The 14,654-nt window shown below is 39.8% G+C and overlaps 1 protein-coding gene across 4 annotated transcripts in view; it reads left to right on the forward strand.

Annotated features, from left to right (window-relative positions):
• Positions 1-14,654, forward strand: part of LOC117494957 (contactin-1a-like) — a 65,142-nt gene that overhangs the window by 29,973 nt on the left and 20,515 nt on the right. For all 4 annotated transcript variants that reach the window (XM_034145984.1, XM_034145983.1, XM_034145986.1 and 1 more), the window contains exons 3-7: positions 1,567-1,605; positions 10,531-10,657; positions 11,698-11,876; positions 12,813-12,908; positions 13,933-14,139. In XM_034145984.1, the coding sequence (XP_034001875.1) occupies positions 1,567-1,605; positions 10,531-10,657; positions 11,698-11,876; positions 12,813-12,908; positions 13,933-14,139 (648 nt within the window). The remainder of the gene's footprint in view (positions 1-1,566; positions 1,606-10,530; positions 10,658-11,697; positions 11,877-12,812; positions 12,909-13,932; positions 14,140-14,654) is intronic.

Raw genomic sequence — 14,654 nt, forward strand, 5'->3', positions numbered from 1 at the left:
TCCCTTTCAAACATTTCTGGAAAGCAGCCATCAAAAAACACTAGTTTCGCTTGATTCTTATTCTCACGTGTCCTTCATCTTTCAGGTATCACTATCAAATCCATTTGTTAAAAATGGATTTGCTCCTAACAAACTATTAATGCAATGAGTCTCATGAACTCATATAGCAACTACAGAAACAGACCATAACTTTGACTATTGGCTCCAACTACCAAGCATTAACAAAATCAACCAGGTGGATAGGCAAGTTATCAAAAGTGGACTCTCAGGATGGAAGATGCATCAAAAGAAAAGGTGCTAACCGCCAGCTTTAAACAACAAAATATATTGAGACTGGCAGGGATGGCAGTGAAGAACATTTTATTCAGATCGAGATACGCTTAAGATATGATACACATGCTTAGGCCAACTATACAAAGAAGCACACATTTTAGGAAGAAGCTACAGTATGAACATCTGATGGGTCAGGCTGTACGATGTGTGCCTCTCAGGGTCTGTTTGCAGATTTCCTTTCTTTGTGATGCTGCTGTGCAATCAGCCGTGTTGGAAACAAAACAACGTTGTCAGAAAACAGCGGGCCTGAAAATGAGCTACAACCCCCTCTGTGTTCTCATACCTTGGGCTATACTCACTTGTTTCAGATTTGATTTCACATGAACTGAAAGAAGGGGAAGCTTGGATTGGGAATTCTTCAGGTTCCCACCACATCTTTCTCAAACAGACTTTGAGGAGATTTATTTGGCTTGTTTTCCCTACATGGGGAGCCCATCAAAGCTTTTGGCAGAACTACAACTAAAGCTTAGAATACCCTGTTGAAAATGTGCAAAAAGTATTTAATGAATTCGTAAGAAAACACATAAAAACACCACATTGTTCCTTGGCACACATACACAGTAAACAGACAGCAGCCAACCAACAGACGCTGGTTGTTAACCTGGGGAGAGCACATTGGCCTGACATTTCTGTTTAGCCCCAACAAGAATAAGGTTTGATGGTTAATGTGACATGCTATGACAGCAAAACTAAAGTCTAGCACACACTATCCTTAAACTAAAGTGTAAAGAGTATGTATTTTCTCTAGCTCAGCTGGACCATTGTGGGGTTTAAACTAGGACATACAGAATAAGAATACATTATTGAACAGGGATATTGTTCAAGTTAGTATGATCTATTATCCCTTTTCTTATTGTACATGGTTGACCTTTTGTTTGTAGCATCAGTGCGTATTTAAACCCACAATCATTCAAGCCAAACCCTTGAGTTTCCCATTTTATTGTGAAGGGCAGGATGTGGTGGATTCTACAGAGGTGGCCCTCAGCCAAAGATAATCTATCAACGCAGGGTTTTCGGACATTCATCACACCCTCAGCAGCGAAAAGGAATTCTATTATGGGCCTTTCCTCTCTGAAGAAAGTCTCATGATGATCTGATCACTTTTTCTTGTTGTATCACATGAGAAATAAGAAAAAATACCTACAGGAAGTACTTCAAGTAGAAACATCAGCAGTGGTGTATTTGCAGTGTCATGGTCTGATATGTTGACATGATTTCTTTTAACTGTTGCAGATGCATCAACGCATGGGGAGTTACCTGACTTTTATAGAGGTAAGACTAATTCTAATACTCAATGATAATGGTCACTTGTTTCAATGCTATAAAAAAACCTTCCTGAAGTGTTAAAAAACATTCATCGAGTTTCCAATAATGATGAAAATAGATGCTTCTTGGTTTTGGCCAGTGTTGCGTTATGACACATTAACACACACACACATACACGCACTTTCGCAAACATTTGTTATTTATTACCATTTCACTCTGCATGCCAGCACAAACAGTCTCACAGATGAACTCAACCACATTCTCTATTCAACGAGAGAAATTCTAATGGAAATGCAATTTTGAGATTTCTTCCTACATTCATACATTTTTTTTAAAGGTCCCATGTCATGGCCATTTCTACTGATCATAATTCCATTGTTGAGGTCTACTAAAATACATTTATATTGTGTAATTTTCCAAACTAACTCACATTGGTTTCTCATACAGCATCTCTGTATAGTATGTGTATTCACTCTCTGTCCTAAACGGCTTGTTGGAGCTCCTGCCCCCCCCCTCCCTGTGAGCCCAGTGGCCGTCTGCGAGACAGCGAGACACAGCGAAACCCAGCCTGAAACACACACACACCCGCAGCCTGGCTGGGAGTTTGTGTGTGTGCCCAGGCTGAGTTCCGCGGTGTCTCGCTGTCTCGCCGACCCCACACCAGTGAGCCAGCTCACAGTGTCCCGCTCCTCGCAGCAGCGAGCCTCACAACGTCCCGCCGAGTGGGTGTGTGTGAGGAAGTCAGCGGATTGGTCCAAACGTAACGGCTCCGCGGACGTAACGTTACGTCACTATACCCGAAATACGTCACTATACCCAAGAAGTAAACAATGGAAAAAGAGAAATCTCCAACGAGGCGTTCTGGGGCAGCATAGACATGTCTTTTCTGTGTTAGAGTTGTACTCGCTACAGGGTGTACTTTGAGGGTTTGTGACTCTGCAGACCGTTTACATGCATAAAAAGCTACATAACACACAAGGGGACGGGTAATAACCAGAAAAGCATGACATGGGACCTTTAAATAAAATTCACTAATGTGCATCCAAAGTTTTCATGTATGCTACAAAAATGATACAATTTAATTTCAGTGGTGATAATGTTTTAAGTTCAAGGCTGAGCACAAGGTTACAGAGATGTTTTAAACCAGAAAGGTCACAGGGTTGTGTTTTTATGAACGTCTATGTGTTCTGATAAAGTCCCCTTAAGGATAGCGAGCTGATTATAATTAGAACTTACGATTAAATACCTGAAACGTATACAAAAATGGCTTACTCCTTTTTGATTTATAGTCTTCAAATCAGATACAAACATGCTGCATCTGTTGACTGTCAGGCTGGTGACGTGTGGCCTTGGTCTTCAGAACAGGAATCAGGCTTTGATTCATGGAGTCTGCACAGCGATATGTTTGAAAGCCCTGCGACTTGTGATTGCTTAATGCATTATACAGTACTCTCCAAACAACAAGAGATGTGACTGGTAAGGTGTTTTGAATGACATTTTAGCAAGAAACACTCAGCATTGACATTTATTTAGAAGTAAGATCGTGGATGCCAACAGAGGGGTTTTGATTTGTATAAAAGGACAAATACGATTCACTGTCCAAAAGTAGCTGCTTGCGTGTTGCACAATATCCTGTTTATGTTCAAATGTTCTATCCAAACCACATGTGAAGTCTGGTTTTGTTCATAACAACCCTGCCAGTTCCATTCGAAAACTAGAGAAGCACTAATGCTACAGTATTAAGCAATAATAAGCGAGAATATTGCGTCATCAGAATATTCACCTCTTCTTTAATTAAACTCACTATTCAAGCTTTTGTCGTGTTTTACTCTCATTTACTATTCAATGAAAAAGAAATAAAAGAAGTATGTCAGATCCGAAAGGGCTTTGGGTGCAGCTTTGCCCGTCTCCTGCCCGCTGCGGCCCCTGAGGCAGTAAAACTACAATCTGCCTGTCTGCATGCGTTAGGTGACAGGAAGTGACAGATGGCTCCCTTTCTGAGGGTCCACAATAGACCAGGACTAATGAAATTCTCTCTAGAGGTCACGGTTCCTCGAAATGCTGCTATTCCTGGATTTCTCCTACTTACAGATGAACATTAATCCTAATGGAGATGGTTAAAGTTCATGACATTGCACAGCACTGGGCAGACGAATCCAGGATGATCATTACAGCTGGAAACTGTGTTAGAGCTGCCATGCCTCATTGTGGGCTCATATTGGTATGATGGATGACACAGAAAATGGATAATAGATAGCGGTGTGAGTCATTCAAGCACCCAATCATGCTGTAGATATGCATTGTTTTATATTTATGTACAATGCATATCATTTTTATATTTATATCATTATTTGTTCTAAACATAATGTATCACTTTAGATATTTAAAAACCAAATCCACATTTTTTTAGATGTTAAGGTATTAGGGGAAAAAAGTAAGACACTTTTTTGTTCTCTTGCCAATACTTACAGTATTTCAATTTCCATGTATGCTTCTATTAATGTAATGTATGCTAAATATGCAGCAGCTACAGCCAGCAAGAATAGAATAGAATATATCTGTATTGTCATCAAACAAAGCACAACAAAATGTATTTGGCAACTCTCACTGCAGTAAAAAATAGACACAAATAAATAAATAAATAAGAGTGGTAAAAGCAGAGGTAGTAGCGATGACAGTGCAACGAGATACAATGCAATGTCAATGTGCATATTTACACTTACAGTCTAAAAACGTTAAATGTACAAAACTGTATAAATGTATTTTTGTGTGTTCATAAAGGGTTATAGTAACCAAAGGATGCAAATAAAATAGCCATAAATATTTCTAAATAGTAGTGGTTGCAGTCTTTGAGGGGCGGAGGTGTGTTTATGAATGTTCACAGTTGTTTTAACCCATTAGCTTAGCATTAAGACCGGTGAGCAGGATAATAACTAGCCTGTTCTAAATGTAACAACATCAGCAAAACAAGCATCTACACTAGAGAGCAATAAGTACCATGTTCTATCATGTTTGTTTTATCTGTTTAGAAACCAAAGTGTGTAAACGACAAGTTGAGGTTTTACAGTGGGATATGCAGCACTCGCACATTTCCTGCGAGGTTGCTGGGCAACCAGCAGAGACTGCAGGAAGTCGCTGTGCCCAGCCAAGAAAAGGTCCAGAAATAGTCCATATCAATCTTTTCATCTAACACCCTGCGAGAAACTAAATTACGTTTCCCCCAAAATGTCTTTAAGTTGGTTAGAAGGAGCTGAATTAGCATCTAATCCTCGAGGCCCAAGTGTTATTTTCAAAGGTGCTTTCAAAAATATGAAGATATAAATCTCTCCATTTCCCAAAACAACTGTGTTGATCTTTATTGTTAAAATAATATATTGAGAAATGTTTAAATGTCAGAATCTTCATACGATTTGTTCTTTACCATGTGTGTTATTGTTGGCTAGGGGTACATTGGAAAATAGGAACGCTTGCTGATTAGTTTTTTGGGAAACTGTTGTGATGCTGCGTGCAGGTTGAATTGTTGATGCAATCACTAACAAAATGACTCATTCTTGGTAGTCTGTCATTCGTTTTTTTCTTGCATTCACTCTCTCTTCTCGAGAGATCGACCGTACATGACTTTTAAAATCTGTGTGCCTGTAGGAGTGTCACCTCCTGCACACGTTGACATTACCTCCACTTGTCTGTAGAAATAACACAGCGTGATGCAAACTGTGCAAAATGCTTTTGATGCTGCACACGTCAGTTGGATACACTTTTTAAGGTCACTCGCCACTAATAAATGTGAGAAAAATGCTGCTCAGGCTTTATCATTTTTGAACGCTTTGTCAATCTTGGACAAAGATGAAGGTGTAGCCATACGAGGAGGCAGAGTCGACTCCACACTCCTCGAAGGTCAGAGCATTGTGGAGGCGGACCTCCAGCTGGGACACACTGCAGACTCCATAGTTTCTTACAAGTGAACTGCTTATCATTCAGCCCGTAGCTATGTTAATGCCCATCTGATCATTCTGTGGCAAACATGCCCTGCAGGCTTAAAAGATGGCTGGACAAAGTTTTCTAGTTTCCACAAATGTGTCAAATGTCAAAAGAGAATCCCTTCAGTTTTTTTCCCCCCCGCCATATGGTCAATTCTTTTCACTCAGATTCCTCACTCATGAGTACACCACTCATCTCAATTTTGAAGCATGACATTGTTTAGCATGTGGGTGTTTTGGTTTGACTTCCTGCCCTGTAGTGTATTCCAGTTTACAACAGGCAATCAACTTTCCAAAAATATGTCTTTTTGGAAAGTTTAACAGTGCTGGTTGTTTTTTTTTTTAAATGTGAGGATTTACCTTATTGATGTACATGATATTAAACTGTATATATTTGGGTTCTGGACTCTTGGTCTGACAAAACAAGACATTTGAAGTTTAACAGGCATTTTTCAAAACTTCATTGAAAAGAACGAAGCAAATTGGTCAATAGATTTATCGATAATATAAATAATTGCTAGCTGCAGCTCAATTGAAAATATAAAGAGTAAATAAGCTGAACATCTGATGGACAGCCAAGATGTGGATTATTCTGCATGAGGGGTGGTCTGTGAAGTTAAACACTGTATAGTGATACCATTTTAAAACATCAGTTACGGTATTAGAAGGTTTTTCACATTCATTATTGTTGTGACTTTGGAAAACATCTGTATTCAAAGTCACCCTCTCAAATGTCCTGTTTAAATAGCTCTGCTCCATCGTGTTGGAGAATAATTAGTTTGACAGTGGTTGTGATTGCACAGCTGGCTCCACACCGAGCGCTCACTCACTGACACTCACTGCAGGATGGCATGGAAATACGATTTGGGCTGGCAGTGAAGCAGAGTAATTATTTATTCAACATATAAAATTTAAAAAGTGGATTTCTACCCTAGGGAGAAATTAGTCAGCCACCACGCCTCATTATGTGACTCAAGGGCTTGTGGGTAATTATTGCTACACCATGCTTTGGTTGCCTCCAGGAAACAATATGTTATCTGTCCCACTTGGACACCATTGGTCATGCAAACAAACCATGCAGCAGATGTAAGAGAAACACACAGCTGTAAGTCAAGTTAAATTCATCAGAGGGAGAAGTTCCTCTGAGATTTGGCTTAATTATGTGATTATTCAAACAATTCTCAATAAAAAAGACATGTTTCAATAAGGGAAGTGCAACATATGAAACAGCAGAATGTGTTGACAAAGATGAAATAAAGTAACAAATAGGACACAGTGCAGTTGTTTTAGGATCACCTGTATATTAAAGTTAAAATTAATTTTCATGCACCTACTTTAGGTTATCCCTTAAGCTTAAAGGAAGATTGATTTGTCATTAGAATTATATTAGATTCGATTTACTTGATTGGTCCCAATTTGGGACATTCTTGCGTCACAGCAGCATGTACTGCAAACAAGGCATTGCACGTCATTTGAAAGTCAAATAAAGTAGAAAATAAACAAACATAAATATAATCCAAAATAAATATACACATCTCCAATTTAGAAAACACAAACGGCACAATATAAAAATATTGATTTAAAAAACTGATGCTAAGGAAGATAAATGAACGGACTTTACAGTATTTAAAATGCAAACGAGTCTAAACATACAAGCTCTTCTGTGTTTTATAATGAGATCCATTCAGAGGAAAATGACTCCCAGACTCTGACTTTCTTCTTTGTGGGTTTTTAAATGTCTTCCCTATTTGTATGGATGTGGTCTTCCGTGAGAGTAAGTTCGGTTTTTATCTGTAAGTATGTGTTTGTTTTTTATGTGCGCGGCTGAGCGTAAATAATTACTCGCTTGTTAAACAGGGCGATTCAGGGCATCCAAAGTCTGCTTATTTTCAAAGAAGAGACAGTGAAAGTATTTTATGCAGGGGAAACCGAGAACCCAAGAGACACTTGGATACAAAGAGAGAAAAAAAGAGGGATTGAAATAGGCATATAGCTTTGGAGGTTTGGAAAGAGATTCTCTGTTTTGGACAAAACATAGAGGGAGAATTCACTAGGCGCTGAGAGTGGGAGGCTTTGAGAGATGGATAAATACTGATCATTTGAGAAAAACAAGAATCTACAGCCATTCCAGTCTCTTTGAAACTCTACTTCTGCACAGTGGTGCTTTGAGCTCACAATGCTTATATGCCGATACACCTTTAGCAGGTATAATGGTGTATGGGTCTTTTTCATGTTAGCATGACTGAGTTTGCTTCTCACACAAAGTATTCTCACGGCTAATGTGAATTTTATAGTTTTGCTGGTAGATACATCAGGATATCTTTTATCAATGATATTTGGTCATAATCCAGTGTTGGTCCAAATGAACCTTATAATGGTAGGTACTACACAAAATGTTCACCAAAGTTACTGCAATTAGACGGGAAGCCATGGCTCAGGAGGTAGAGCGGATCATCCAACAGTTGAAAATTAGTTGGTTTCTGCAGTCCGCTTGTCGAAGTTTCCTCGGAAACCCATATTGCTCCTTTAGTCACAGACATCAGTGTTTGTGAGTGATCCTGATGAAGTTTGGCCATTAGTGTATGCATGTGTGTGTTCATGAGTAAATGTTAACATGTAGTGTTTAAGTGCTTAAAGTGGTCGTAAGACTAAAAAGGTGCTATATAAGTCCATTTACCACTTACCATTCATCCTAAGGGGGATATAAATGTCTGTAGTCATTTCTGGAAAAACTATTTAACTTTCACTTAAAAAAACAGACATGTGAAAACAAAGTAATAAGTGTTCATCCCTTAGGCATCTGCATGTCTATACAGAAAGTGAATGTAACTCGTGGGAGTTGTTATTTCAAAGGCCAACCTCATACAGGAATGTATAATCAGAATCATTGCAATCCATCCAATAATGTTTAAATATTTCAGTCTTGCCTGAAGTGGCGGTCTGACCGACTAACTTTCCCATCCCTGGAGCCATGTTGCTAGCAAGTAGCATTGCTAACTAGAGAGTGAAGAGACTTTTAAAATGGAAGTATTTATAGAAGGAAATCCAGAAAAGGGAAATCGTGAGGAGCAGAGGCTGACGGTGGGATATACTGTAGTTTAGAGAGATGAAGTGAGGACACAGGGAAGCCAGAGAGAGTTAGATATGAAAGTGAATTGAGGCAGAGAGAAGTGAGAGGCCTGTGTGTGTCTCCAGGCAGTGGGCCTTATGTGGCCTGCTTCAACCCTCCCCTTCACCATCTGTCACCACCAGCATTACAGGGAGAGGATCGGCACCAGCGCTCATTCCTCTGCGTTTTACTCCTACTGCTATTCCAGCACTGCACCAGCGCCTCATTGGCTCCCCCCGTCCAGCCCAGTCCACATTTATATTTCATATTTACATGTAAAGCATTTATCTGACACTCGCGCAGAGCAATTTAAGTGCAACAGTGGAACAGGGTCACTATATTCCCTTAACTGTACCCATCCTTGATTCTTCCAATTCCATTCCATTTTTTTTCCTTCAATTCCTTTTTCTTCCTCTCTTGTTCCAAGAACACAGTTTCCCAGTTAAGTTGCGTTCCATCGGCCCCACAATGCCCCATTAATAGTATGTTTAATTCTCTCTCAGCCAGCAGTTATTCAGAATCATTGGGATTTGCGTCAGGCACTCACACACACGGTTGGCTGCTGGAGTGTGTGAGTGGGAGTGCATCCTGTCTCCTAACATCTTAATTGCTCCCTCCTGGTTGGCCGTCCTGGTGCGATGAGGGTGCAGCTAACTTGTGTGGTTACGAGTCTGTCTTCGTTCTGGTTAGGATTATACGATTTTAATTCCTTTTGCTTCCCTACAGCTGAGACTGATAAATATGCACTCATGCATTTTTCTACTTTCACCATTATTGCTTTATTTTTCTACACACATAGTTTCCTGTTTTTTGTGGGAGTAAATAGAAGTGAAAATGCATCTTTTGTTCGAGTTTCTAAAGGTTGCTCCCTGTCAGTCAATATGACATTTCCAAAGGTAGTGAAAGCACCAATTCAGGCCTGGAAAGAAGGCTGGAATAGAAGCAGGATATTACTGTCTGAAAGAGCGAGCTTCTCCCCATTGAGGTGTCAGCTGCGCTCTCTCAGAACTCAGAGACGCAGGGGAATAACAACACACACGTGCACACACACACACACACACGTCCATACACGCCTCACATTTGTAATGCTGCAGTCACCTACACACACTCTTGATCTGAGAGAATAATCAGTGTTTGGGAACATTTCACCTCATTGCTTATTCATAGCCTGGCATTGTGTTTATGTCTTATTCATGCCTCTGCTCCCGATGTCTGTCTGTTCTAATGAGTAATTGGGGCTAATTGTACGTGTGTGTTGATGGTGTGAAAGGCAGATTGAACCAAGAAAGGCATTTTCCTCAAGGAGACTTTTCTCCCAGGATTCGCCTGTGCATCTGCTTCACAGCACTGAGGATGACGCACACAGTATGAAAGGCGTTTGGATTATGCTAAGTCAAGATAGCATTTCCAGTTCCAAAAATTGTATTGGCTTGTAACAATATCATTTCCATTGGCAAGAGATGAATGTGTCACTCTGGTTTGGCACCTGAGTGAGCACATCACTGTCATAATTAGTGTGGTGTTGTGATTTTGAATGAAACTCAGCAGCACAAATCACAGATAGGATTAGCTACAACCAGGATTCCTTTGAAACCAGCCACTGAGCAATAGAAGTGTGTGAAAACCACAACCAGGTTAAAATATCAAAAGGCAGGTCCTCACAGGGGCAATCTCACAGTCTAGTTGATGTGTGTTTTTCCTCTTACATTTGAACCCTGCTGTCTTGTGTTTGATGGAGCTGTCCCAGAACTGCCAGACAGACACTGAGTTCTAACACTTTGATATTTCCCGTTTGTAAACTCCGCTTGTTGTTTTACCCTGGTTTTGTTTGTTTGTCGTCACCAGATGAAGCCACAGGTTACGGGCCAGTGTTTGAGGAGCAGCCGGTGGAAACCATCTACCCGGAGGAGTCGCCCGAGGCAAAAATCACCATGAGCTGCCGGGCCCGGGCCAACCCACCTGCCACATACAAGTAACATATGTTCCCCAAAATACCGGTCTCATTACTGCCCGCTGTGCTTTCTGTGTGCCTCCCATCGCTTGCCATCTCTCAGGCTGAATTCAGACTGTTTTATGATCTGCCTTTTAAATGGCAAGGTCACTACGATGTTGATGTTAACCTCTATGCACCACCGAGGTTCATCATGTGTGTGTGTGCATCCCGCAGTGTTTGTGACAGATTTCCCCACATAATAGTGTTGCTGTCAAACAATGTGCTCAACTCAATTTGTCTGCAGCAGATGTTTTTTCTTCCTCATACTAACAAAAATGTAATATAACAAGAGATATCACGCACCGGGAAAAAATGAATAACAAATGTGATGTTGTTCCTGCAGCTCGAAATTTAAATTGTTTCGCATGATCTATTTCAATTTAGATGTAAATGTATGTAAATGATATTACTTGGCATCCTCCAAATCGGTTTCACTGTCAGAGAGCCCAGAATTAGATGTCAGAGGGGAAGGAATAAGCTTTGACCACAGCTGGTATTAAGAGGGTTCATCTACAGTACAGTTAGTTGTGCTTTTCAGAACTATTTGATATTTGTAAAATACAATATGCACATGTGTATTGCAAGAAAGGGCTACTATAATGCAGACTGTCAGATATTGCCACACCATAAGGGGCCACATAGTAATAATGTACCACCATATAGAATGATATGAAACACCTGAACTTTTTTAAGAAAATCCATTCATCCAAACATTCATCTGTTTGCATTTTGCTAATTATTTATCTATTATATCATTCCATTTACTTGTATATAGACTCTTCTTGCACTATTTCCATTTCTATATTTACTTGCACATCTCAAAACATTCTCTTACACTATTTGATATGTTTTATTTGTTCTATGTCCTATATATATGTTGCACTGTTGGAGGAGCAGTTGCCATATCTACACTGTATGTGCAAATGACAATAAAGCCTTGTAACTTGACACTTGAATATACTCCTTTACACAGCTTTTACAATGCTTTGCTATAGTGACACTAATTGTTCTCCTTGCAGGTGGATACTGGAAGGCAGGGAAATTGACATGAAAGCACAAAGCAGTCACTACAGATTAGTAGGAGGCAACCTAGTCATCAGCAATCCCATAAAAACCGAACATGTAGGAGAGTACTTGTGTTTGGCTAGCAACCTGCACGGCACGATCATCAGCCGAAAAGCCTCGGTCCAGTTCGGATGTAAGTAGCCCAGATCCTAACTCCCATACTGCAATGATGTACAGCACCATGCAGATTGAACAGAGCTGCCCTGGAGCTGTACTTTCATGCATATTAAGGGCGCTGAAATTGCAAGGGCAGCTGGGACAAATGATAAGTGGTGTAGAAAGAGCCATTTGTGATTGGTCTTACTTCATGATTCCAGCGTGACTAATGTACTTTATTTTACCGTCAACTACAGCTCAATTCATAAGCTGTTGTTGAACTTTATGTTACCTTCAAACCTTTAGTGTCAGTTTTATAGATATTACTGTAAAGGGTATATGAACAGAGGTGAGAGAAGTACTCAGATCTTGTACATAAGTAAAAGTAGAAGTATCAAAGTCCAGATATACTCTGTTACAAGTAATTGTCCTGCATTCAAAATGTTACTCAAGTAAAACTAAAAAAGTATTAGCATCAAAATATAGTTAAAGTACCAAAAGTAAAGATACTCATTATGCAAATTGGCCCTTTACAGAATAATATATGATATGTTTTAATTATAAATATTGATGCATTTATGTCTCATCCCAGCTGGTAAAGGTGCAGCTAGTTTTATATGCTGCAGGGTAGCATGTGAAACGTACTCTAGGTGTAACTAAAGTCTTATTAAAGTGTTTTTATATTTCACATTATTAATCCAAATGTGGAAAGTCACTAAAGGTATTAAATACATTTAGTGGAGTAAAATATGTATCTCTGAATTGTAGTGGGGTAGAAGTACAAAGTAGCATAAATGGGAAATACTCAAGTAAAGTACAAGTCCCTCAAAATTGTACTGAAGTACAGTACTTGAGTAAATGTACTTAGTTACTTTACACCACTACACATGCATGTACAGTATGGCTATAGGTTCTGAGTAGCTCTTGAATCAGAAACTTCCTCAGAGTTGATTTTTGTCTCTGCGTTCCTCAGACCTGGATCTGTTCTCGTCGGAGGAGAGGGAGTCGGTGTACGTCAAAGAGGGGCAGGGGGCCGTGCTGCTCTGCGCTCCCCCACCACATTATCCAGGTACAGTGAAGGCTGAGTGTGCTTCTGCTGGAGTGTTCAACCTCCATCATTATGTAGCATCTGATTGATTGGAGTGGGCGTATAGAACAGTAGCCCTGTTTTGATTTCTTGTTCCTTCTGTGTGGATTTATAACGGTCAGTGCTTGATTGTGTGGGCTCCTTCCTTCGTGCTGTTGCTTTCCAGCCAGGAGAAACATTTCCAGGAGGATTGTACATTTACAATATATTTAAATGAAAAACAAATGCTGTAGAAACCGTTAGACATACTTTACTTTGAGCTCTTTTTTGTATCCACATGGGGGATTTCCTGACACAGAGGAACTGACTATATAAAATGAACCAAATATATTTTGTCCCTTATCAGCTTGGGATTGAATTGCCCTTCTTAATGTCCTCTGAGGTACACAAATAATGACATCACTGACTCTGTCTCTGCCTCATTATGAGTTTCAAGCTTTTATCTCAGTTAGCAGTCATCCCCATGCTGGGTTTACTGCTCCCTAATGCATCTAAAAGGAAATAATCCAAATGTTTTCATCGGTCTCATATCCAGTTTAAGCTAATATAATTACAAGGGTTTTCATTTGTTTTCCCTTCCTATACTTGTCTCTATGTGGCCTCATTTTCTTAAGAGTTTTTATAGCATCGCCATTACTTAACCCACAAAACTGCACACACATGTTCCATATTCATGCTTATGCAAATTGCAAACACAACAGTCTGAAAGCATTGTTAATTCTCTCTCCACAGCATCAGCATTACCTCCACAAGCCCAATGTTCTCAGTATTCTTCTATTATGCCTCTCAGCTAAAAGAATTAAAAGATTTCATCTGAAAGGTCAATAGATGCTGGAATAATAAATCCCCCTCTGCACTAAAGAATTGTGCTATTTTTATTTAGCATGTATTCATATTATCCAAAGCGAGCCAGCTTCGTATCCAATCCCCTCGGCTCTTTCTAAAGGTTTTGCATGTGTGTCTGGAGTCTTGATTGACGGGTGCCGTTTTGTCTCTTTCTGTGCAGCCGAGCTGTCGTTCCGATGGATCCTCAATGAATTCCCCACCTTCATCCCGCTGGACAAGAGGCGTTTTGTCTCCCAGATAACGGGTAACCTCTATATCTCCAAGGTGGACTCCTCCGACAGCGGCAACTACTCCTGCATCGCCTCCAGCCAGTCCATTTCCAAAAGCGTTTTCTCCAACTACATCCCCCTCGTACCTCTGGCTGAACGTTAGTACCTCACTTCCTACTATCCATTGTTTTTCCAATTGATTATCTCAGATTTTTGATTACATTAAAGCTGTTTGAGATGTTTTATTACTTCAGTTATAAAACCAGTGATTACATCTGGGTTTTATTGTCCTGTACAAGATTGATCTCAGTGTGATACTTAGGCCATAATAACATTTGCAATGCAATACACTCAATGCCTCTCATTCCAGTAATGCAATCCAATACCTGTTTGATGTATAAAATAAGCCTAAGTTCAATACAATCATGAAATACAACAGAGAGAATTAAAACACATGTCTCTATAATGGCCATGAATCAATAAGAAAGGTACATTAAGGGAATGCTATCCTGGCTATACTCTTTTACCAGCAAAATAAGGTGTGTGTAATATATAAGTATTTCTCAAAGAGATGAGTTTTAAAATAAGCTCAGATATAGGTCTCTGTCTGGCTGCAGCAAAGTACTGTATTGATTGTTCTCCCTCGGCCTCGCTGAAGCACCGTGTTTAATCA

This window comes from Trematomus bernacchii, unplaced genomic scaffold (assembly GCF_902827165.1).
Source record: "Trematomus bernacchii unplaced genomic scaffold, fTreBer1.1, whole genome shotgun sequence".
NCBI lineage: Eukaryota > Metazoa > Chordata > Actinopteri > Perciformes > Nototheniidae > Trematomus > Trematomus bernacchii.